The 23,748-nt window shown below is 44.3% G+C and overlaps 1 protein-coding gene across 8 annotated transcripts in view; it reads left to right on the top strand.

The window, feature by feature from the left end:
• ablim3 (actin binding LIM protein family, member 3) overlaps positions 1-23,748 on the top strand; it is a 49,109-nt gene that overhangs the window by 20,100 nt on the left and 5,261 nt on the right. For 3 of the 8 annotated variants that reach the window (XM_037077862.1, XM_037077861.1, XM_037077860.1), the window contains exons 3-14: positions 2,804-2,987; positions 7,736-7,851; positions 10,989-11,115; positions 11,220-11,313; positions 14,418-14,505; positions 14,623-14,681; positions 14,787-14,858; positions 16,797-16,958; positions 18,224-18,253; positions 18,411-18,537; positions 20,020-20,115; positions 20,433-20,483. In XM_037077862.1, coding sequence (XP_036933757.1) covers positions 2,804-2,987; positions 7,736-7,851; positions 10,989-11,115; positions 11,220-11,313; positions 14,418-14,505; positions 14,623-14,681; positions 14,787-14,858; positions 16,797-16,958; positions 18,224-18,253; positions 18,411-18,537; positions 20,020-20,115; positions 20,433-20,483 — 1,206 coding nt within the window. The remainder of the gene's footprint in view (positions 1-2,803; positions 2,988-7,735; positions 7,852-10,988; positions 11,116-11,219; positions 11,314-14,417; positions 14,506-14,622; positions 14,682-14,786; positions 14,859-16,796; positions 16,959-18,223; positions 18,254-18,410; positions 18,538-20,019; positions 20,116-20,432; positions 20,484-23,748) is intronic. The other 5 variants (XM_037077866.1, XM_037077865.1, XM_037077867.1 and 2 more) reach the window with 3 other exon arrangements.

Genomic DNA, 23,748 nt, shown 5'->3' with positions numbered 1-23,748 from the left:
GAAGCTCGGTGCCATTGTTCAGCGGTTCTGGAAATGTGGTCAGCGCACACACACACACACATTTTTTTTCACAGACAGGCTACTTTAAAAATCTCAGCCCTGGCCTTCCTCGTGCGTCCCCCCCCATTTTGCTTCACTCTTTGCTTTCCCTTTCAGCAGCCGCCGTGCGTTGATGCCAGTGACCTGTCGCGATGATAAAGATCCATCATCATATCTCGCCATACACACTGTCCCGTTTCATCATCCCAACACTGCCATCTCGTCGGGGATGGATTTATGTGTTCCCGTCCTCCTGCGGGAGCCGAGATTGTTTTGTTTTTAAGTGAGGGCCCATTGATCTTTTATTACACCATTAAGTCAATACGCTCCACTCATAAACAGCTTGAGATTAAATGAGCCCCTTTGAAGGGTTTATGCATGTGAGTGTGTGTGTGTGTGTGTATGTGTGTGTGTGTGTGAACCCTTAGCCTGCCAGCGGCCCGGATGAAGCCATTTATTAGCAGCCAGTCTTTGGTATTTCGAGGTGCTTCATTTCACCACAAACAGAACGGCACTCTGTTACGTTTAAAATGTCTGCTGCTTTATTTACTGTTGCGCAATCCCACTTCATTTGCCGGCAGCAGAGTTTTATTGTTAACCTGATATTGTTCACGTGGATTGCATTTCCATTTTTTTTACATGCTGTGATAACAGTCGGTGGTTTGGCCCCGGTGTGGAAACAGTACGCGTTTGAATGGGTAATTTCATGCTGGACGTCTACTACCGTCAGATCGGTTACTAGTTTCTGGGAAGAATTTGATAAAAGCAGTTATGAAACTGAAAAAAAAAAAAGAAGAAAAATCAGACTCCTTCGTCAAATATAGATCCTTCCCTCAGGTTGTCTGTATTTCTGGCGAAACAGTAAATGTATGCTCCACTGATGCCAAATACAAGCTACTCTCTCCCAGTATAATCTAAATTCTTCAGGATATTCGTCTCACTGCTGTCTGGTTCTGACATCTTGTGCGTCTGCTCGATGTACCAGTAGTTAGTGTTTAATGCCTCGGATCTCGTAGCCAATCCGTGACCTCCTGTCTCAACTCAGCTGCAGGTCTGCCAGGAGGATCTGAGGGTTTCTACGCTTAGAATCCGCTCTTAATGTCTCAGAAAAAAACATTCATCTTTTCATCATTTAGAGTCTCTGTGCTCAGAGAGTTTGCAGCCAGGTAGCTTGGTTTAGTACAAAGACTGTCTGGTTGCCTGTTGCCAAGAAATAGGCTAGTCTGGCACATGAATCTATACATTCATTAGTTAGCTTTAGAGGTGCTGCTGCAGTGGGCTGATTTTGATATCTTTAGACAGAAGGCAGAGGGAAACAACAAGCCCGCTGTTGTCCATAGGTAATGAAATCTGCCTAATAGCAGCTGTAAAAAAAATCACTTATCAACACAACATTTCTTATTTGTTTAACTCCTACAGTTTTGTACAGAGGACTGAAGCAGTCAAAATTAAAAGAGAGAAATAAATGGCTAATAAAGACAAAAAATATATACATGAATGTGCAGTTATTATCTACTCAGCCTTATGTCAATCTCAGTTCTGGGGCTTCACAGCAAAACAGCAAAATGGATCCATGCTGCTCCTTGTAATCCAAGTGTGGCCACCACACAAACTATTTGAGATGTTATTTACGCCTCAATACTTACTTTCTTTCAAAATGTTCACTTGTATTTATTTATTTAAGTAATATTCCCGTTGCATTTCCCCCCTATTTTTTTCCATAAGTGTTTTTGCTATATTTTCTTTTACATTCCATTCTTTATGCTAAGCTACGCCAACCAATCAAGCAAATACGCATATTTTTCTCAAAATATCAGCCCTGGGCAGAGCTGGTTGGTTGGTGTGCGCTACCAGCTGAACTATAACGTGACGGTTGTAGCTCTGTTACATGATAATTGTAGCTGTATGATTACAGTTCCAGCGTCGCTGCAGGGCAGTAATCACTGGCTCGTGACTGAATGTTCACACGGAGGGTGAAGCTCAGCAGCAGTCAAGGTTTACGCTCTTTATGCTTAATGCAATTTTTGAAAAAGGTGACTTTTTTTAAAATAGATAAGGATTTTTTTAAGCATGTGACCTTCATCAGTGCCATGTATGAGGTTACAATAACTGCAAACTCTTCCTGCTGGTGAACCGCAAAGGCTGAGAGAGACCTGATACCAGCAACCACAGCCAGCCACTGATCTGTGAAAACACCTCTTAGCTGTATTGTTACACCCGCTTGAATTCACTCTCAGTTACATGGCAAAGCGCTGTAGCACATATTGTCCTCTTAGGATACAGACACGCGCACACACACACACACACACACACCCACACATATATACTCAAACCGAGCACTCGCCTTGTACACACACACACACAGTAAACGATTCTGGTGATTTCCCCGTCAGTGTTGAATGAATCCGTGGACGATTTTGTGTAGCGATGCCGGGAACTTGCGGTGTGCTGTTTTGTCTCCTTCTTCACGTTTGTTTTGAACCAAATGCCTTTTCCACTGATTATATCATTATATTCCCATCAGAGCAAATTGGCTCACCACTGTCTGGAGCTGAGCGACTTTGCCAGCAGTCATGTGTGAAGACAAACATAAACACAGCCCAAACAAGCACACATACACATACAAACAGGTTTAAAAAAAAGACAGGAGACTAAACGAAGCAGAGACCAGGGACCCTTACCGTTAACATCTTGCTCCATATTGCTTTTGTGCTTTGCGTGTCCAGATCCCTGACTCCCTCTCACCTGTTCCCCCCCCCTGCAGTGTGTAACTGTGACCTGGCTCGGTCGGGCTTCTTCCAGAAGAAGGGCGAGTACATCTGTACGTTGGACTACCAGCGTCTGTACGGCACACGCTGCGACCGCTGTGACAGCTTTATCACGGGAGAGGTGGTCTCCGCTCTGGGACGCACGTACCACCCCAAGTGCTTCGTCTGCAGCGTGTGCAGGTACACATGCACGCACACACACACACACACACACACACACACACACACACACACACACACAACAGCCGCACATCACTGATTCGGAGTCTTGTTTCTGATCACCTGGAGAAACAAAGTGCACTATTCGTTCTACTCGTAGCTCCGTTTTGGTCACTACCAGAGCCTGACAAAAAAAGAATGTGGGGCTCTTAAGCTGCTAAATACTTAACCATGTTCACCACCTGGTCATTTATTATAGGACAGATTATAGCATGAGGTGATGTAAATGTGTCAGCTGTCAAATGGCACACTGACTATTCATTCTGCATTATCTATCCTTTAATACATCCAGCACATGAGACAGTTAGACTTTTGTGTTTATTTGAATATTTACTTATTTGTTTGTTTGCTTGACAGGGACAGTGCACAGCTTCTGAGCTGTACCAGATTTAGCTACAAGCTAATTTGCATCTGTAGTCCCTTGGCATGGGACAACATCTTTGTTAGGAGAATTCACACTGTAATAAAAAAAAACGACCAAAAACTATTATAAGACGTGTTCATTATATAAAAAAAACATACACCCATGAGATTTCACAACACTAAAATGCCACTACAAATTGATTTTGGCCAAGATTTCATCGCATATGTAAAATCAGTGACGCTGCAGCACTCTCTGATATTACTTTGTACAGACTACCAATAACTGGTCACTCTAACAGGGAGGGCTCAGAAGATCTGTGTTACAGGCACCTCTGTTCTGTAATCCCGTTATCATAGCTCAGTGTTGTGAGCCTTTTATATCAATGAGATAAAGTATCTTCATTTGTGAACCTGTTGTTTCAAGCCAGTTGGATAATGCAGTGCAAGTTGTAAACACGACTGACATTATCAACTTTAGACTTGTTATTTAATGTGTTAGGAGCACATTCAGCAGACAGTAGCATTCATTTAGAGTTGTGTTTTTTAGAGAGAGTGCCTTTTAGGTTTGCTTTGGTCTCCTCCAACTTCTGACGGCTCCTCAGCTGCTAAATGCTCCGCTGTGTTAACCAGCTGGTCGCTAACTTTGACTCTTACCATGTTCGTTTGTGCGAGGAGATGACTGAGCATAGGACAGGATTTGTGGAGCTACTGACAAACAAATGTGCGACTGTTTTATCTTTCTCCGCCGTGACTCACCGGTTCCTGCCCCATGAGCATGTACTTCCTCCTCGAGGGACGCTAAAGTTGCATCCCTCCCGAATAAGAAAACTGACTCATTTCTTTACGGTGTGTTCAGTAATGCTAACGACTGAGCTCATGATTCAGGCTCGTCTCAGCTCCTGAATGTCAATATGCATCCGAACGGTGAGCTGGAGGAGTCTGTCGTTTTGCTGAGTTGAGTCACGATTCAGCAGCAAAGCAAGCTGACCCGGCGTTTCACGCTGTCAGATTCAGTAAAAGTAGGCCATCTCTCCTCTGACCTCCATCAGTGTTTCGTGTTAAGCTCCTCCTGAACCAACTCGAAGAGTCAGCATCCCTGTTGGCACCTTTTTTTAATTTTTTTTTTTATTTCCCCATTTCACTCACCCTGTCTCTCTCTCTCATCGCTCTCCTGTTCCGTTCTTCTCCATCTCTGTTTTTCTCTTCCCTGTCAGTGTTGATGTGTTGTAAGGTTTACATAAGAGCCGTCTCTCCTCACCTCCCTCCAGGAAAGTAGTGTTTGTGTCCGTCGTCCTGTTTCTGCTCAGCACTGGCCGATAAACACACAGCCGTGCTCAGCAGCCGGGGGGCACAAAAAAATGAACTGACACCAACTGGCCGGAGACAGCCAGTGGAGCAGTGCTGGCAGTGACAGGGGCGCGTGTGTGTGTGTGTGTGTGTGTGTGTGTCCATCAGCGTATGTGGAGTCAACCGGAAGAGACAGCGAGAAGCCAAAGGGTGAATCTCTTCTTTCCTGCTCCGTCTGCCCTCTGTCACATTGCTCACAGTCTTTTTCTTCTACCTCTGCCTCTTCCCGTCTCCCCCTCCTCCTCCTCCCCATCATCTTCATCATCACCGTCGTCATCTCCCCGCTCTTAATCACCATTCGCCTCACATCGACTTCCCTTTATGTCTCCGCCGTCGTCCCACTTTCCCTTTGTCGTCACCGCTCTCTGCTCTAATGAAGGGAGATTGCGAGTTTCACTTTTTCCGTGCTGATGTTTTTTTCTTACTTTCTTTCTCTCTCTCTCTCTTTTTTTTAAAGTGGCGGTGATCAAAGCCAGAGTTCATATCCCTAAAGCCAGAAATAGCTTTGCTTCAGTGGCCTTTTCCTTTCTCGAAAAAGGAAAAAAAAAAAAAGAAAAAAAACCATGCATTAAATATGTAAACAGAGTAAATTTTTAAAGCGCTGAGAAAGGCTGACAAGGCAAGAGCGTCTTGAGGGAGTGTGAGCAACGCGCAGGTAAAGGCAAGGTCAAGCACAGACATACACACTGCGCACCGCAACTGCAGTTCCTGAGTTGGACATTAGACCTATGATAACTGAGGCTGGGTACTCACGCAGGTGAGAGATTTAACCTATCGTGCTGGGAAGGCGACGCGTGAACAGACCGTGAGAAACAGACTTAGGTTTCTAAAACTGAGTTTAGGGTTTGTGTTTAGAGTGTAGGGTTAGGTTTTAAGATTTGGGTTGGGGTTAGGGTTTAGGGATAGGTGTTAGGATTAGTGTTTAGCAATAGGGTTCAGGGTAAGGGGGGGTACTGTTCAGGATTAGGGTTCGGGGTTTGGGTTAGGGTTTAGCATTGGGGGTTCAGGTTAGGATTTACTGTTTCAGGGTCAGGTTTTAGGGCTTGGGGGTTAAAGTTTAGAACTTAAGGATGAAATTCAAACAAAGCCTAAATAAACGACACAGCTGATCATTCTTTCATGCTTTTGTGTCCCTTTCGGTGTTTACCGGAGCCTTTTTGATAAATAATTTGTATAGCTAAACGTCCCCTCTGGCTCATGTGTTCTGTTCTTCCTGTTTTTATGGAGGCATGTTATCCTTTGAATTATAAAAAAGCACAGAGGAGGAAACCTGGAGCGCTGTACATGTGCTGTTTCCCCCTGACTGAAACAGTTGTAAAATGCTCCCCGCTCCCGTGGAAACACTCTTTCGAGGGCTCGCGACCTCCGCAGCCGCGCGCCAACGCTGCACAAGCCCCCGGACCGTTCGTCTCTAAGTGCCTCCATGGATGTGCTGAGTGTGAGCTCTGCTGGAGACTCTAGCCTCCCTCTGGGTCTTGGCTCCGGCTCCAGGCCGCGGTGGCGGAGTAAAAGGATTACTGCCGTCTATGTCTTTTAAACAGCCTTCCCTAAGCCTTTTAGCTCCCCATTCATTCTCACATCCTAAAGAAATCAATCCGACTCTACGAAAACTCCACAGAGGAGGAGAGAGGCACGGAACAGCGCGTCACGACGATGTGGTGAATTTGATTTCATAGGCTCTCTGCTTGTCTGCGAGTGTGTTAATGCTTCTCAGTCTTTGTAATAGCTTTAAAGGGTAACACCACCAATTATTCATATTTAAGATAGTATATATAAATTATATATATCATATGTTATATATATATATTTAAAGGCACTGATGGAGACATTACATGAGTATTACAATTTTCTGATACTTTACACCTCCACCCCGCTACTTTTGGAGGGAAATGTTGTACTTTTTTACTCTGCTAATGTATCTGATAAATTTAGTTACCGGTCACTTGCAGGCTTTATCAGAATCAAAGTGGCACATTGTTGGATTCATCTCTTTTATCTGCAATTAGTTAAAAAAACAAACTGTTTGTGATAGTCAGAAGAATGCTGAATATTAGATCTGAATCAAGTATGGGTACTTTTTACAACACTGTGTACAGGTCATAGGGAATACGACTATATATCTGACAAAAGAAGACGCTGAATGTAATCTGCTGGTAATCTGGGTAATGTGGGCACCAGGTTTTGAAAAGGAAGGCGAATTCATGGAAGAAATGTGACGAAATCCATGATTCAGCTCAGTCTGATTTGATTATTTGTTTTTAAACTTTGCCTTATGACTTGAACAATGTCGAAGGATTATAATGATAGACCAGTGGACTGCTTTCAAAACATGGCACCTCCATTACCCACAATGCGACATAGCCACTGACATCATTGGGGGTAATTACAGCTTACACGCAGCTTCCTCTGGAGCCATAAAACAGCTTTTTTTTTTATTATTATTATTATTTTTTTTTTTACCACATATACACTGGCACTCCCCAAGATCCACAAACACACTTACACTTACTAATGTGTAAAATTGGTGCAGTTACCCTTTAACCAAACAGTGACCTGGTGGCAGCAGCTGTGTAGGGAGCAAGCTGGGCGGACAGACTTGAAGGAGAAAGAGGCAGTTAGGATCAGTATGCGCTCGGCACAGTCTCCCTAATACGTTTTCATTCTCACTGAGAGAGCCGCTTTTCCTTTCAGAAGCCTGTGGCAGCGTCGAATTATCACCTCTTTAATCACAGAGCAGCCAGGTGCTCCCGCAACAATCAACGTCCCATTAACCAGACGCCCCGCCTGTTTGGAAATGTATTTTCAAGTTCATAGAGGGTGTCGCACTGTAGTTAGCTGGTGTCAGCAGGATTGCGGCTCGTCCGTCGGCCGGTCGTGTTTCCCCGCCCGTTCGTTGCGTCCACGTGTACGCTCAGATGTAAAGCAAGCACACGGAAACTCTGCTTTATTTTCATCTCCTGTCGTGTGCTAATTCTCTCTTTCTCTCTTTCTCTCCCCAGTAAACCCTTCCCCATCGGAGACAGAGTGACGTTCAGCGGGAAGGACTGCGTGTGCCAGCAGTGCTCGCACACACTCGTCAAGCCCAATGAGCCGATCAAGATCCACGGGCCCAGCCGTAAGTCCGGCGTCGGCTCCACGCTCTGTCCGCTCTGTTTAGGGCCACCGGGCGCCACAGTGCGGCGAGTCTAATGCGATGTGCCCGCGAGGCCCATTTAGCTCATTTAGCTAATCAAGTGTCTGTCAGATCGGTGGTCCGACCTGTCGTGCTGATCCGCCAGCTGAGAATAATGCAACACAAACAGACACATCATTCATTCATTACTGTCAACATGCAGAGAACAGAGGATGTGATTGGACTGTACATCAGGTCGCGTATTCCTGCACGTGCTATATAGTTGTTTGCACACTGAAAATACAAGATGAGTTGTATTTCCTGTCTGTCATTAGGTAGCGGACTAAAACAGTCCACGTAAAGCGAGGAAATTGACAAATTATGATCCCAGAGCAGAGCGGTAGTGATTGATAGTGAATCATTTGTCAAATGTGGCGCACAGACAACAGGCTGCTGCTCACTGGCTGTGCCGTAATAACAGAAGGTGGAGAGGCAGTGAATAACCGTCCTCCTCCTCAGATCGCTCCATTCAGGAGAATAAAACCCAAACGGCTCCCCAGGTACGTGTTCATCACTCTGCCTTATGGGGAGGCAGACTGTGAGATGGGAAAAGAGAGTGCAGCCACTAAACGTAATGCACTGGCTTTTTACAGCCCCGTCATCTTTTTAGTATTTAACAATGCAAATGTATGCTCGGCGTGTGCGAAAGTGCTGGAATTACATTCAGCCGGTAGGAAAACGATGATTTTAGGGGGGAAAAGCTCGGAGCAGGCACCGGAATAACACAGCGGAAAGTATTATCAGAGGACGTTCGCTTATTTATGCATCACTGACCAAACCCTAACCCTGGGAAATTTAGTTTCATAACCTTAATGAAAGTTTTATCTGCCCAGCTTAATACTTCTTTGTGTCTCCTCAAAGCAACAGTTCAACATTTCCGCAGCACACTTGTTCACTTTCTTGCCAAGTTTGATGCCACTTTCATGACGCTGCCCGTGAGCTTAGCTTAAATCCACCATGATGTGTCACCCATCGGTTCATTTTGAAGCCTCAAGTTAAGCATTGTGATCACTGCTGTCTTATTTTTGTGGAGCCAGAAATGACCATATTTGGATGACAGGGTGGTGCTGATTGGATCTGACTGCAGTCAGAGACATTGAGGGTCGCGTCATCTCCGTTAACTCCAACGGACCTTTTTTAAAAAATGTAATGGCAATCATAGTTCCTGGAAGCTGCAAATACTAGCAGCCCAGTACTGTAAATCAATGAATCAGTAGATCATGTATTAACTACAAACTGCCAATCTTCTGTACTTCTGTCTCTCTGTTTTCATGCATTTAAATTGCCCGCTTAAAACTGTTTCTGCTCCGTGAATCACATGACGGTCAGCATTTTTAATTTCCGTTGTCGCACTCTGTTTTCTCAAAGGCTCCAGGAGCAACTTGTCATTAATCATGAAGTAGCCACGCCCTGAAGCGTACCCTGCTTTATCATCTATTTTACCCTAAATGGGACTGTAAGTTACCAAATGAACATCATGCTACGTGACGCAGCCCTGAAACTAGGGATTGAGACCATAAACTCATTATGAAGCTGTTTACTGTGGTTATAAATCAAGTCAGAAGAGGGGTCAATTTCTCGTAAGACTCCATATGATGACTTCTTTTTGCAGCCAGTGCAGTTGCCCCCTGCTGGCCATTAGAAAGAATGCTCAGACTCTATCAGACTCTTCTGTTAATTAGTGAGCTTGTGCTGGTAGGTGGATTTTGTTACCAAAAGGACAGCGGGGTTAGCTGTTTCCCCCCTGTTTCCAGTCTTTATGCTAAGCTAAGCTAAGCTACTCACCGACTGAGTGTAGCTTCATATTGAACAGAAAGATTTGAAAGAGGAACTACTTATTATCTAAATCTCACAAAGAAGAAAAAAGAGTATTTCACCAAAAAAAAAAAAAAAAAATTCGAATTACTCCTTAAAAGCAACATTATGTAGAAATGGACCCCCCCCCCCCCCCAAAAAAAAACCACACAGTTTCTGAGTTGTGTCATCAACACAAATCCCAGGTCTGTGACAATTTGCCAGATGTATGTATGTTGAAGTAAACATGTATGTAATGCTGTGACCCTGTTACAAGACACTGTATCATCAACATGATTTTGATGTTGTAATTTGAAGATAAAAAAAAAAAAAGTGCTGTACTGTTGCCTTAAAGGACAAACAAGCACCAAATCAGGGCTCTTTCTTTAACTTAATGATCCCCAACGACTCCGTGTCACAAGCTCCGTTCCATCATTTATAGATGATCTAAAATCCAATTTCATTCGGTGGCTAAAAAAAGGAACTGCATCATGACTCAGAGGAAAATCGGTTGTGCACAGTAACAGTCTGGCCCGATTGACTCAGCACTTATCGCCACCAGATGACAGATAAGATTTATCTGGACTGCAGAAAAGAGACTCAATGCACTGCAGCTTTTTTTTTGTTGTTTGTTTTTCTTTACTGCAAAACACAGTTTGTCTTGGCCGACAGGTCTGAGTGGAGCTGTCCCCTGTGACTCCAGGCTTCTCTCGGGGGGCAGCGGCCCGGGTCAGGAAAGGTTAAGCTAAGCCGAACGTCTTCTAAATGGAAACAAATGGAACGCTGACCTTTTCTCAGCATTTCTGACGCTCTGCAGCCATGCATCATTTGCAGCCTCGGCGCCGTCCTGCATCCTTTGGTGACGCCTGCTTGGGGGCGTCACGCTGAGGGTGGTGGAATGCACATTGTGACTTTATACAGTGTTTGTCTGAGGAAGAGATTCTTAAATGTCTCATATGAAGGTGGGGGGGTTGTTTATGCAACTGTTTTCCCCCTGAGGCTGTTTCTCAGATGCTTGTATCCTGCCCACATTCAATCATGTTTAACAGTGCTTACAGTTGAGAGAACAAGCCTCACAGCTCTGCAATAAGCCGCATTAGAACGACTATTGATCAGGGAGGTGGCCGCGCCCGAGGGGGTTGGAAAACTACACTCAGGGAGCACGGCAGGTGTTTAAAGATGTACAATTACGCCTCAGCTCGCTCCGTCCCTCTGGCACCGCCGCTTTTCCGCCCTTCACCTACCTCTTTTATCATCCGTCTTCCTCTTTCCTCTTTTTTTTCCAGACTGTGCTGGGTGTGGAGACGAGATCAAGCAGGGTCAGTCCCTCCTGGCGTTGGAGAAGCAGTGGCACGTCAGCTGCTTCCGATGTCGGACGTGCAACATGGTCCTCACAGGAGAGTACATCAGCAAGTGAGTTGCGCTCCAAGAAAAAACACACGGATACACGTGCAAACTGTGCGTTTCACACACTTCAGCGTTTTTTGTTTTTTTTGTTCCTATTCTCTCTGTCTCAGGGATGGAGTGCCATACTGTGAGGCGGATTACCACGCCCAGTACGGGGTGAAATGTGAGACGTGCAGCAGATACATCAGCGGAAGGGTTCTGGAGGTGAGAACTGGGGACCAGATTTCAACACCGAACGGCGTCAATGTGGGGATTCAGGCACGAGGAATCCCGCAGCAATACAGACATCCAAATTGGGAGTTGACAGTGGTGGCCGGGCGTAATCAGCGTTATCAGAACCGAGCAGTTGCATTTCATCCCCGGCTTCGCGTAAGCCCCCGCTGTGCTTTGGGGAGTGAGCGACTTAAGATTGTGGGGGGGTGATAAGAATTTTGTCCCGCCTTACCAAACCAAAACAAATTCAGCTGCGGCGTGTTTGCTTTGGCCGAACACTGGCGCACATCCACTTGTTTGCTGCGAGACAACACAGGCAGGAGGGCGGAAAAAAAAAAAACCGCGAGATTGCACCGTTGCGTCGTGTAAGCAGTCAGGAGGAGAGGGGAGTTATAAAAAGATCAGAGGGTAAAGAGTGGAAGGAGGAGAGACACAGGAGCACATTCGGCAGGGAGAGGAACGCCACGTTTGTGCCTCGCGTGCTCTCGACGCTGAAGCCGCTTTCAAAAGTGATGGGAGTCAACAGAGGAGGGAGGAGAGCAGTGGAGACTGACGGAGGAGTAAAGGGGAGACAGAGGGAGAAGTGAAGAGGAGACAGAGGGAGCAGGGATGGAAATAATGAAAGTGATAACGTGCAGATGCTAATTGAATGTTTTGGAAGAGTCTCTGGAGTGTGTCTGTTGGGACCTGAGGAAAGGGAGCAGACATAGTAAACTTTGTCAGACACACACACACACACACACAGGCACACTCACACACACTCAGTGTTGTCCCCGTGCTCCTTCGCTTGTCAGAATGGCTGGTGTAAAGTGCTTTGTTCCTGACGATCAGCCTCTCTGGGCTATTTATAGACATGGGGACATGTCAGCCTCTATCTGCGAGTCTCCCTCTCTCTGTGTGTGTCTCTCTCTCTCTCTCTCAACATTTGACTGTGCCTGCACGCATGACATTAATTCGTCTCCCCCTATCAAATTTTGGTATCACAATCATGTAGTTCTTCAGGATGCGGCGTGCGAACCATCCCGACTCGCAGAAAGCCCAGGAACACTGTAACTCCCCAAACATACATTTAACATTTACAAATCAGATCTATCAATTTAATCTCTCTGTAGTTTTGTCATCCTGATTGATCATACTGTTCTGTATACATTTATTAACATCTATTGCATGGATGTCCCTCCTGTCAGAGGAGGCCCTCTGTCACTTTTGGTATCTTGTTAAAGTCATCCCTACAACATTGTCACAAAATCCATTTTGAGTTATCTGGTCAACAGTATCGTGGTAATTGATTTTGTCACTCAGTCCTAGTATATGTGAAGTGCTATTGAGGAGATTTCAATATATCGAGATATATGATGTGACATGAGATACATACCACCCAGCTATAGGTCTAAGGATAAGCAGGTGTTGTAATTTGGTGGAATTGTCAAGCAGCCTTTTGGAACGGTATGCCTTTAGGTGATGTGGTACCGTGATGCTCACTTGCATTTTTTTAGATGTCCTGCTGGCTGAGTGGCTCAGGCACATTGAGTGTGCGTCCGGTGTAATCAGAGTTTTGTGTTCGGGCTGTGTGAATTGCTGTATTGCTTTCTTGGTATTTAAAAGAGTATTCCCAGTTTTCAGTTGTAGCTTGCTTGTAGCCTAGGTTTCAGGCAGTACAGTTACTTGGCTAAGTTCAGAAAAAATTTGGATTAAACTGATAAGTCTGCGTTCAATTTTGGTACAAACAATGGACAGGAACGGCACCAAAACTAAAAGAATCAGTGAAAATCCAGACTAATCTGTGTGTGTTTTGCATCTGTGTTGGTGATTAGGCTCGCTCTGCAGTCCAACTTTCCAGAGCCAAAGGTCGTTAATTTAATGAGCAGTTTAGAACAGACGGGGAGGGAAGAGAAATAAAGACAGGAAGCGGGAGGGAGAAAGAGGAGCATGAAAACCTCCTTTCTTTAGTCTCCCTTCTCTCCTTCCCCTTCCTTCTTTAGTATCTTAGTCACCAATAAATATAGCAGCCTATTAAATGCCACCGGAGAGAATGGAGGCCTCATTAGGAAGGGTGGCAGCAGTTGTTGAACCGATACCGTACGGCCGCAGACGGTAAACGCTCTGCTGCTGGGAACGAGCGAGACGGAAATGCTGCATCCTCTCCTGGCTTTCCTTACAGAGTAACCTGAGACACATGAGCAGAGCAGGGATTGGTTCGAGTGCAGCTTCGATATGGTTAAGGGGCCTTCGACGAGAAGCCTGATTTCCTGAAGATCATGCACAGGTTTCAGGTTCATAGAGAGCGGGGAAAAGTCAGTGCAGCATCACATAACATAATACCCCACACACACACACACACACACACACACACACACACACTATGAGCCACATGCTGGGTGTGTTCGCATGAAACAGTTCAGGTCTCCTTGACACAGGCCCTATGTCAGCAGTGCTTCTATAAATAGATATTCCCTAATGGTGTGTCAGGGAGGAAGAGGTGACATGACAGGGCCGAGCCTCAGCCATCGGAGACACATGTGAGAAACATCACAGGACGGTGAACTGGCCCGACTGGAATCGCGGACGCGCTGACATCGTACTGCAACATTCCGTGTGTCCGACTCACCTGCGCCACGTGTTTTTTGCGTGTTTGGATGTGTTCCCCCGGGGCGCCTTGGCTGTCCAAGGACGTGTACCGCGCTCTTGTGCCCTTCGCTTACATGGCCACCTACTTCCCTCCTTCTCTCTGTGGCGCTCACACACACACACACACACACACACACACACACACTAACACACACACTCCAACACTTCATGTAACTGACCCACGGGGATGTTTGCTCTAATTATGCAATGGAGGAGAATGGGTGGTGGCTCTCGTGTGATTTGCCGAAAGAGCCACAGGCTATGCAATGATGTCTCAGAACATTATGAGGCCAACAGCGGTCAGGTGATATGCAGCGTAAAACATATGTAGGTAATGACCTGCTCAAGGTGGGGCCGCAATTTGCAGCTTAGCCCCGACTCCGCGAAAGTGTTCGTGATGGTAATTTATGTTCGGTCACACCTCCTCTCCTCCTCTCCTCCTCCTCTTCTTCTCCCTCTCCTCGCAGGCGGGAGGGAAGCACTACCATCCGACCTGCGCTCGATGCTCCCGCTGTAACCTGATGTTCAAAGAGGGAGAGGAAATGTACCTGACAGGTGAAACCTGATGCCAGCACGTCCACACACACACACACACACAGAGTACACTCCCATGTCAACAAATGCATGGCATGCAGGAACACCCAATCTGCCTTCTCTCTTAATCTTCCTCAGGTTGTGAGGTGTGGCACCCATTATGCAAGCAGGCGGCGAGGGCAGAGAGGAGACTCAGGGTGAGGGCGAGTTTTGAAATGAAAATGTTCGAAATCAAATGAAGACTGTCATTTCCTCACAGTGTGCAATCTCCTCCTCTTCCCCTCTCTCTTTGTACCTCACAGCACAGACGCCTGTCGGAGGCCTCCATCTCTCCACCAGGCTCATCCATAGGCTCTCCCAGTAGGGTCATATGTGTAAGTAGTTTATAACTTTTTCAGCTTTTAGTCGCTTTTTTTTTTACCGTAGCTGCCACCGAGTTCACCCCTGAAAGCACAATGGCCACACCGGAAACACAAGATGCACCCATAGCCTTCATTGGTCAAGCACCGACCTGAGAGGCTGCTCACTCCCTCGGCCTGTTCACTTGTCTGTGTCCTCACCTCTGTTGTCATTAGTGATGTGGCAGGAGATCAATAAATTTAGAGAACTATTATGTTGTCACAGTGAATGGCTGTTACAACACGACACGTTCTTCATGTGCTATACCTGTGATGACCATCTGCAGTCAGTGCTACTGATGTGGGGATTTGCAAGTCAAAAAATAGCAAGATGTTTAGATTAAAACTGAGTTGAATTTGGATGAAAATAGCATCGTGGCTCCAGGGATGACAGTTCTCAACTAAAATTCTCAACCGTCTATTGATGGGCAGCCATTAACATTATGTTCATTAATAGATATCCATGAAATTTCCTACAGATATTTTTAACTCTCCAGATGATGAAACCTACCTACTTTCTTAGCAGAAACTAATGACATTCCCATCAGCTTATGCTTTTGCTGCTAATTAGCGAATGTTAGCAATGCTAACAGGCTAAACTGAGATTCTGAATGTGGTCAATTATCCAATTTCCTGCTCGGGGATCAATAAATTAGTTCTGATTTTGCATATGAAACTTACTTACTAATCATCAACATGTACCTCTGTACCTACTGTATGTGCAGCCTCACATGACTGCTGAGTCTTGGTCCAGTTTAGTTTTCTGCTTTTGTAGGTTTAATATGATCCACATGTAAAAAGAATTTGAGGAACAGTGGAGCGCTTCACAAAAACAAAACAAAAAACCCACATCGACTGCAGGATGATCATGTTTCCATCAAGGTTTCAGCCCTGGGCTTTCTTTAAATTGGTCTTCTGAATTTACGTATGGAAACCCATTTCTGCCAGTTAAAGAAAACTTGATAAAAAACTTAGACTTTCTGAAAAAGAAAAGACCCATTTGAGTCACAATTATGGGATAAAAAGGAGAAATTATGAGAAAAAAATTGTGAGATAAAAAGTCAAAATAATTGGCTAAATAATTGGAGTCCTTTTTTTGACAGTTTTTTAACTCAATTATGAATTTTGATTTATGGGAATATATTTCACAAAATCATTTTTGTAACAGCTGAAATGGGCTTGGAAGTCAGTGAATCAAATCTAGTTTTAACACCAACATCTCGATATGCTTTGATATGCAAATCCCCAAATATAAAAGTATGTGTATAAGATATGCAGGGGAGTTGGGGATGACACCAGGTTAATGTTGACGGTTGTCCCTCCCAGTACATTGCACAGTTGGACCCGTTCCATTTCGAGACGAGGCTCTGGCCAAAAAAATAGACCGGCGTCCAGCTGTGCTGCTTGACAGTCTGCTGAGTGCTGCTGCATGTCGGCAGTATTAGCATGTCAGGGGGTTGTCTGCATGCAAGCCCGAGTCACCGCTCTCTGCTCAGCCCTGCACTCGTCTCATAATCAATGACCTTTCTGTTTAAGGTGATGGATGAGGGAGAAATGCAGTGTAAGCACACTTGTCGTCCATACCTTCTCCTCTCTCTCTCTTGGTAGCCGTCTTTGCTCTCTCTGCTCTCTCTCTCACCCATGCCGAGCTCCTGAAGGTCAACAACTTACACTGCTGTCAGATTCTGCAGCATTCATGTGTGCTGCTGATGAGCACACACACACACACACAGAACCACACACATATGTGCATGTGCAGGCTTGTGTGCAGCTCATCAGCTCTTTGTTGCTCCCTCTGCATGACTAGTGGAGTTTTCCATCCTACTTTGTTACTGTCTTGCATCGTCCATGTGGTTGATGTTGGCTGGTGTTGCTGTTGTCTTTGGTGGGTGTATGTGTGTGTCCTCTCTCCAGGCCAGAGTGAAGAATGAGTTCCTAGATTATAAGGACCTAGCTGCCCTGCCAAAGGTCAAGGCCATATACGAGGTCCAGCAGCCAGACCTCATATCCTCCTCATACCAGCCCTACCACAGATACACCTCTGATGACAGGCTAGACACTTACTGCTATGGGGAGGTACTGCTGCCACACACTCCAGGCCAAACTCGGCCTGGTCTCACCATTTGGTCTGTTTTCAGAAGAAGTTCTTTGTTTAGTTGTGTAGATGGAGCTGCGCTGATAAGAAGTGTGTGTCTTCATCACAGCTCAGCCATATTCGTTACGCAAGGGCTCATTATTTTTGTTTCTCAAAGCGTCCAGCGTTCACGCAGAAATTTCATCAGAACCTGATTCTTTTGATTCTTCAAAAAGTGATGAACGGATTAGTCAAATATGGCAAAATGTGTTCACGGAAATGGGAAAATTGATTAGAAAATACAAGTTCCAGTGCAAACAGTTTGTTTAGCTCCTCTGGTGCTTAATCAGGAGCCCCTTCACTGTCCAAAAGCATCCACTGAGCTGTAAACATCACAAAGAAACCATGTTTACATCATTTTTGGATGTATGGGGAGATCAAAACAAGATCAAAATAGTATTTAACCAAATTTGATTTTAAAATCCTGGGAATTTACTTTATTTGGTTGAAAAAAAGAATGAAAATGATGAGCCTTACGTATTTGTAAACGCATTGTAGTATTTGTTTGAACTTTAAATTGGTGGATTGTCTTGCCTGCACACAGAGAGTTCACATTATTTCTGATAAATGTCTTGATATAAGTGCACCATGCTTAAAGGAATAGTTAGAAATAAAAACATTTGAAAATGCATTTATTCCCTTTCTTCGTGCTGAGAGTTAGATGGGAAGAACAATACAACTGTCATATCTGTCTGATCAATTTGAAGGCGGAGCCAGCGAATTAGCAGCAGATTAGCAGCTTAGCTTAGCATAAAGACTGGAAACAGGGGGATACAGCTCGCCTATTATTATTATTATTATTATTATTATTATTATTATTATTATTAATAATAATTTAAAAAACACCTGCACCTTTTAAACCTTTCTGACCTTTTTTTTTTTTTTTTTAATATTTCAGTTTTTATACCGATCAAACAAAAGAGATATAAATTGTTACTTATCATTAGATAGACATGAGAGTGGTATGGTATGAACTGACTTTAAACAATGAATGTGGCTTCTAGTCGTCCCCTTTTTTCCCCCCACACAGAAAACCCCACCAGCCATCTATATAGGATAAAACAAAGAATATTATAGACTGAGTTGGAGAAGACTGTCTTTGTCTTTTCTTGCATTCCTGCAAACATATGATATATGAAGCAGTGTTCTGTTTCACCTCAGCGCTTCAGTATAAATAAAACCTCTTCTCTCTCCATTGATTCCTCAGTCACTCGGGACACTCTCTCCCTATTCTCAGGTAAGCATTCTTCCTCCCACTATAAGTAGCAGAGCACTTAGGACAAGTTGAAACGAGTCAACTGTTGTCATTTTGGCCTGTCACAAAGCTATTTGTCTCCCCGTTGCCCCCCCTCTGCTCCTCTTTCACCTCCACCTTGTCTCCATTGTCTCCTCAGGACTATGACAGCCTGGATATAAAGCAGAGGCGGTGCTCCAGTCCAGGTTATATTGACTCGCCAACGTACAGTCGTCAAGGCATGTCACCCATCACGCCCCGCTCTCCGCAGCACTACGGCTACCCCGGTGAGTCAGACAGTGTTCACTCCTCATAAACTCTGTGTTTAATATCAGCCTGTTGAAAAAGATATGAAGCGAAGTCAATCATGCTGATCTTAATGTGAAAAGCACTTTGAATAAAGTTGAAGCACTAATGGAGTTTCTGAGAGGAGTTAAATTTTTTTAATTTTGGGAATGATTCTGCTGAAGCAAAGTCGTTTAAAGGAATAGTTCAACATTTTGGATAAAGTGCTCATTTGCTGCCTTGCTGATGTTGAGATGAGAGGATTGATGGCACTCTGGTATGTATCTGTTCAGAGTGTAAGCACCATGAGCAGCCGGTTAGCTTAGCATATCATAGCACAGGGAATGGAAACAGGGGGAAACAGCTAGCCAGGCTCTGATTGGGGGTATCTGCTCATGTAAAAGAACCTCTTAGGCACTGCGCTGCTTTAAAGATGCCCCTTTGTCATTTGTTGTACTTTTGTTTGAATTTGAAGGAATAAAAAAAATAAACCAGCGGAAAAAAAAACGAGACAACATTCAGCCACTGAATGTTGCATACCATCGCTCCTTTTCATTGCATTCACGTCAAAATGCTGTTGTTCGAATCATCTGCCCCCTCAAGAGGTTGCCAATTGGTTGCACTACATAATGCTGCTGAAGCTACCTTGTTAATGACAGCATTGCTAACCCTACCTAACACAAACATTGCTAATGCTAGCAAATGCTAACATTGCTGATGCTAATGTCGCTAACCCTAGCTATCTAATGTGAGGGCAGTACAGAATGTTGTGTGCACACAAAAATCAGCCGTTTTTGCTTTTTTCCCTCTTGTCTTTATGCTAAGCTAGGCTAAACAACATCTGGTTGAAGCCTTGTATTTAGCATACAGACATGATGGTGGTGTCAATCCTCTCATTGAACTCTTGGCAAAAAAAACAAAACAAAACTAAACAAATACGCATTTATCACCAAATTTGGAACTTTTCTTTTAACGGGTATCAATTAGCTTGTCATTTCCATTCTTATGTCATCGCCACTCTTGTATTTTAACAAATATGCCACAACAGAATATATTCATAACACCAAAAATTTTTAAAGGTCCAGGATTAAGTGTCATCTTAGGGGTGAGATTGTAGATCACAACCAACCGACTACCCAATGCTGAAGCGTGAAATGCCCTCTCAGATAGAATCCTCCTAAATCCTTCACACTGGACCTTTAAGTGTATTCTGCCTCGCTCTGAAATAGTTGTTTTGCTCTCTCATGTGCTGCGGTTGCTCCTTGGCTGTCATCTCATGTAACTCTTACACATGTGCACTGACACTGTAATTACTGTCGTAAGAAGACAAGTCAATAACTTCTGTCATCACACAAGTGGAAAAGTTATTCGGTGTCAATTTGAAATTTGGGCGAATGCTGAGGCTGTTTGGTTTTTCACCTGCATGGATGAGATACCTTCATGCTCATGTTTCCTTTGCTGTGATTGGCTGTGGCTGGCTGCAGGCTCTGAGAGTGGCAGGAGTTCACCTTATTACGGCCAAGAGGGGCGCTCAAGCACACCCACCACAATCCAGCCCCCTAAACATTTTCATGTACCAGGTAGGACTCTTCATCTCCTCATTGCACTAATGTTTTTAACCTCCGTGGGGGAAAAAACTCCATCAGCCATTCTTCACTGATGCAAATAACTCATAAAAGGTCATTTTGAGTTGCGTGGGAATGGGGAGGGTGAAGGAGGGTGTGAAAATGTGACTTGAGTCGTATTTTTATACCACACATAATTTCTCTGGCATACTTTTCCCCTCATAGTGTCTACCTACTTCACAACCATCCTTCCTTCCCTCTGATCATCGCACATCCTCTCCTCCTGTTACTCCACCACGTTTCAACTCTCCATTTCCTCTTTCTCTCCTCAGCCACAGGGGACCCCAACATCTACAGGAAGCCTCCCATCTATAAGAGAGCGGGTACAGTGCAGTTAGCCTTGCCTTAGCCTGCCTGTCCTCCTGTCAGTTTAGTCATGCTGTGCTTGAGTACTCGATGTAGACTTTTTTTTTTTTTTTTTAACTGACCTATTGATGTTTTCCAACCGTCCCTTTTGATTTATTAGTATTGATGTTCCAGTTAGCCTTGAAACTGAAGCCGTCAATAACAAAACCACAAAAAATGGAAAAGGATTGACAAAGGAAATTTAATAAGACTTTTAAATTTAAAGATGAACAACTGACTTTTCAGTCTAGATAATTCGACTTATTGCATTTGCATGCCAAACATTCAGTTTCACACACAGCTGCTTCTTGGTTGTAAGGCGGCTTCTTGTGGGCAGAATACGTCTTGAGTAGACCATGAATGAAGTGAAGGTTGCTCAGGCGTGACAAGTGTTGAGGACATGGGACTCCGAGGACTCAGAACTCACCAGAATAAAACAGAACAATGGAGCGAAGCACAATGGAAAACTGTATTACAGCTGGAATTTATATTTGCCATAGAGACTTCTTCTGTTTCTCAGCCTTGTTAACCAGTGGTCAGTGTGTGATTTAAGGAGATGCCGCTGTGATTGTAATTGTTTGAATCCAGAGACGGCGGCTGTGCTTGTTTTGTTTTCCTCGATCGTGCGAGGGGGGGAAAGTCTGATTTCTTAATTGTGTGGATTTATGTTGTCGTTCACTCCAAACATCACCGCCGTGTGGTTAACACAAGATGCTATTTTTTGCCTTTTTCACAAGTCATTAAACTTGAATGCACTTCCGCCATCTGGATAGCGGGCCTCAGTATAAACATTCATAAGAGAAAAGATTCACTATCCCCTTTTCACATTACACTGGAGAGGGCTCTTCAGCTGAGTGTCACAAGACCTAAGATCCCTCGGAGGGGGGATAGTTTATCTTTGTTGTTGTCCTGCATGATCTTCTGTACTGTGTGTGTTGGTATTTGTGAGCTGGTGAATAAACCGTCTCGATCTCTTGTGTATAGACACTTTCACCCTGCCATGTATCTCAGCTTTAATTAGTACATCACTGGCCGCAGCGTCTCCGCGCGCAGACACATCTCTTTGCTTGTGGAAGCACAAGTCATTTCAGTGGGAAACAAGTTCAAAAGCTTTGCCTCGTTCGAACACTGACACTCAGCGCACAATTCAACATCAGTCATATTGATCCCTCTCCTACTAATGTCTCCCTAAACAGCTATTGATTATTGTTTTCTCTTGTTTCAGCGTTAACAGGATTGATGTAAATCTAAAGCCACAACAGGCACATGTGACGTTATGTTGCTGTGCGCACCAGAGGCCCGTTATGTACTATGTCGTTAACAAGTTTGCTACCTGTATAGATAAGAGGCAGAATTAGACCGCTGTTTTGTTTTGTTTTTTCTTTTGTCTCTCCGTATGGGTAGCAAAGCTCTAACATTGTCCCATCTCCCTTGGGGACGTTCCAATAATGTTTCCCTTTTCTTTTCACCTCTTTTTTTATTGCATCCAATCACTTTTATTCACTTCCCTCCACCTCCTGCTCCACTTTCCCCGGTGACCTTGCCACTGTAAGTATCTCCCTCCTCTCGCTTTTCACTCACTGTCGGTAGATAGATTACTCATATGTCTGTGTGTGCGTGTGTGTGTGTGTAGTATGTCTCTCTTCCTATATTGTATATCTATACTTTAACTTGAATCTTTAGTCAAACTGTACTTGTGGGTTGTGTGTGTGTTTTGTGTGGCGGCTTGCCCCGTCGTCAAGCTCAAAGTGTGTGTCCCACAGATGACTATGACTGTTGCCAGTGTCATGCATCATGTATATAGGAATTCGATGGATCGCGGAATGGAGCTGGCATGGCTAATAGCTGCCGGAGTGGAGAGCGATCCCTCTGACATTACACTGCATGTCACCCCCATTGACTTCCATTGACTGTGCTTTAGTGCAGAGTGGCATCAATACCATCGCCTCACACCGCTCATGAAAGGACGCCTCAGGCTGAGCAGTAACTGAACTCATGATGACGCTGGTTATTATTTTAATGCTGTGGCCTGAAGCATTGATCGCCACTGACATCACTGATCGACATGGTGACTGCGGTTGTGTGGTGTAAATGTACTCCCTCGCTGTACATCCATCTGATGTTCATTAACTAATTTTCCTCCGTAGCACACAACAGCACACTGTTTCATACTGTCATGTGGTGATTATTCACTCTTTTGCCGAGGGACAGAGAAGGATATTGGTACCACACTCATATCTGTCAATTCAGTAGCCTATGAAGCTTGAGGCAGGGGAGAGTTAGCTTTGCTTAGCATAAGGGGTAGTTTTTCACCATTTTCATCACAATACAAAATGCTAGCAATTCAAGAGTTGTATCGTAGGAGACTGGACTTGTTTCAGTTTGTTGAAGCGATTCACCTCTCATCCAGGAGGCTTCTTCAGTTCTAACTGAAGGTAGCATGTAGTATTACCATGACCAGGGTGACTGAGAACCTTCAACATGCAGGTGATTCTCTGTACAACAATACAGTATTTGCCAATATCATTTCAACGCCCTGTGATAAAAGAAGAAAAAAATAATACATATATAATTGCAAAGAATTACTCCCGGTTAAGCGTAGTAAGCATAAGTTAACTTCGAATTGAACTCACATAAAACATGGCTAACAACATGACTTATGCTCAGTATTAACTGTCAAGAAAACAAATGAATTATTTTTTTGCGGTTCACCATTGTTAGCTTAAGCCTATGGCATTATACATTACATAAACTAGCCTAGCTAGCAGATGTTTCGTCTTTTTCAGGCTAACATTATTGAAACAGATCAGCTAATGTGGCGTGGCAAGTGCTACGAGTTAGCAGACTGCAGAGAGAGATGCTTCAGTATTTCCGCGCTGCAAAATAATTCATGTGAGGGTAATCTGCAGCTTTAACCTGCCTGGTCCTAGCACTGTTTTTTTCATCCATGCAAAAATGGGCTGTGAGGTTTGGGAGGTAGCTAATAGAGATGCCAGGAAGTCACTGCTCCCAGTGTGCCCCCCCACATATCCCCCGTTAAATCGTGAATTGTTATTTTGATAATTTGTTTTTGTACAGAATAAATAAATTGAAAAAGTACATGTTCATTTGTGGGCTTTAGTGGTTATAACGTTCTTTTGCCCTCGTTTCCAGGCTTTATGCAAAGCTAAGCTAACCAGCTTCTGATCGTAGCTTTATAGTTGGCATAAAGATCATGAAAGTGGTATCAGTCTCATCTTATTA

Source organism: Acanthopagrus latus, chromosome 18 (assembly GCF_904848185.1).
Source record: "Acanthopagrus latus isolate v.2019 chromosome 18, fAcaLat1.1, whole genome shotgun sequence".
In the NCBI taxonomy this organism is placed as follows: Eukaryota; Metazoa; Chordata; class Actinopteri; order Spariformes; family Sparidae; genus Acanthopagrus; species Acanthopagrus latus.
This window is presented reverse-complemented; position numbering and strand designations above follow the sequence as displayed.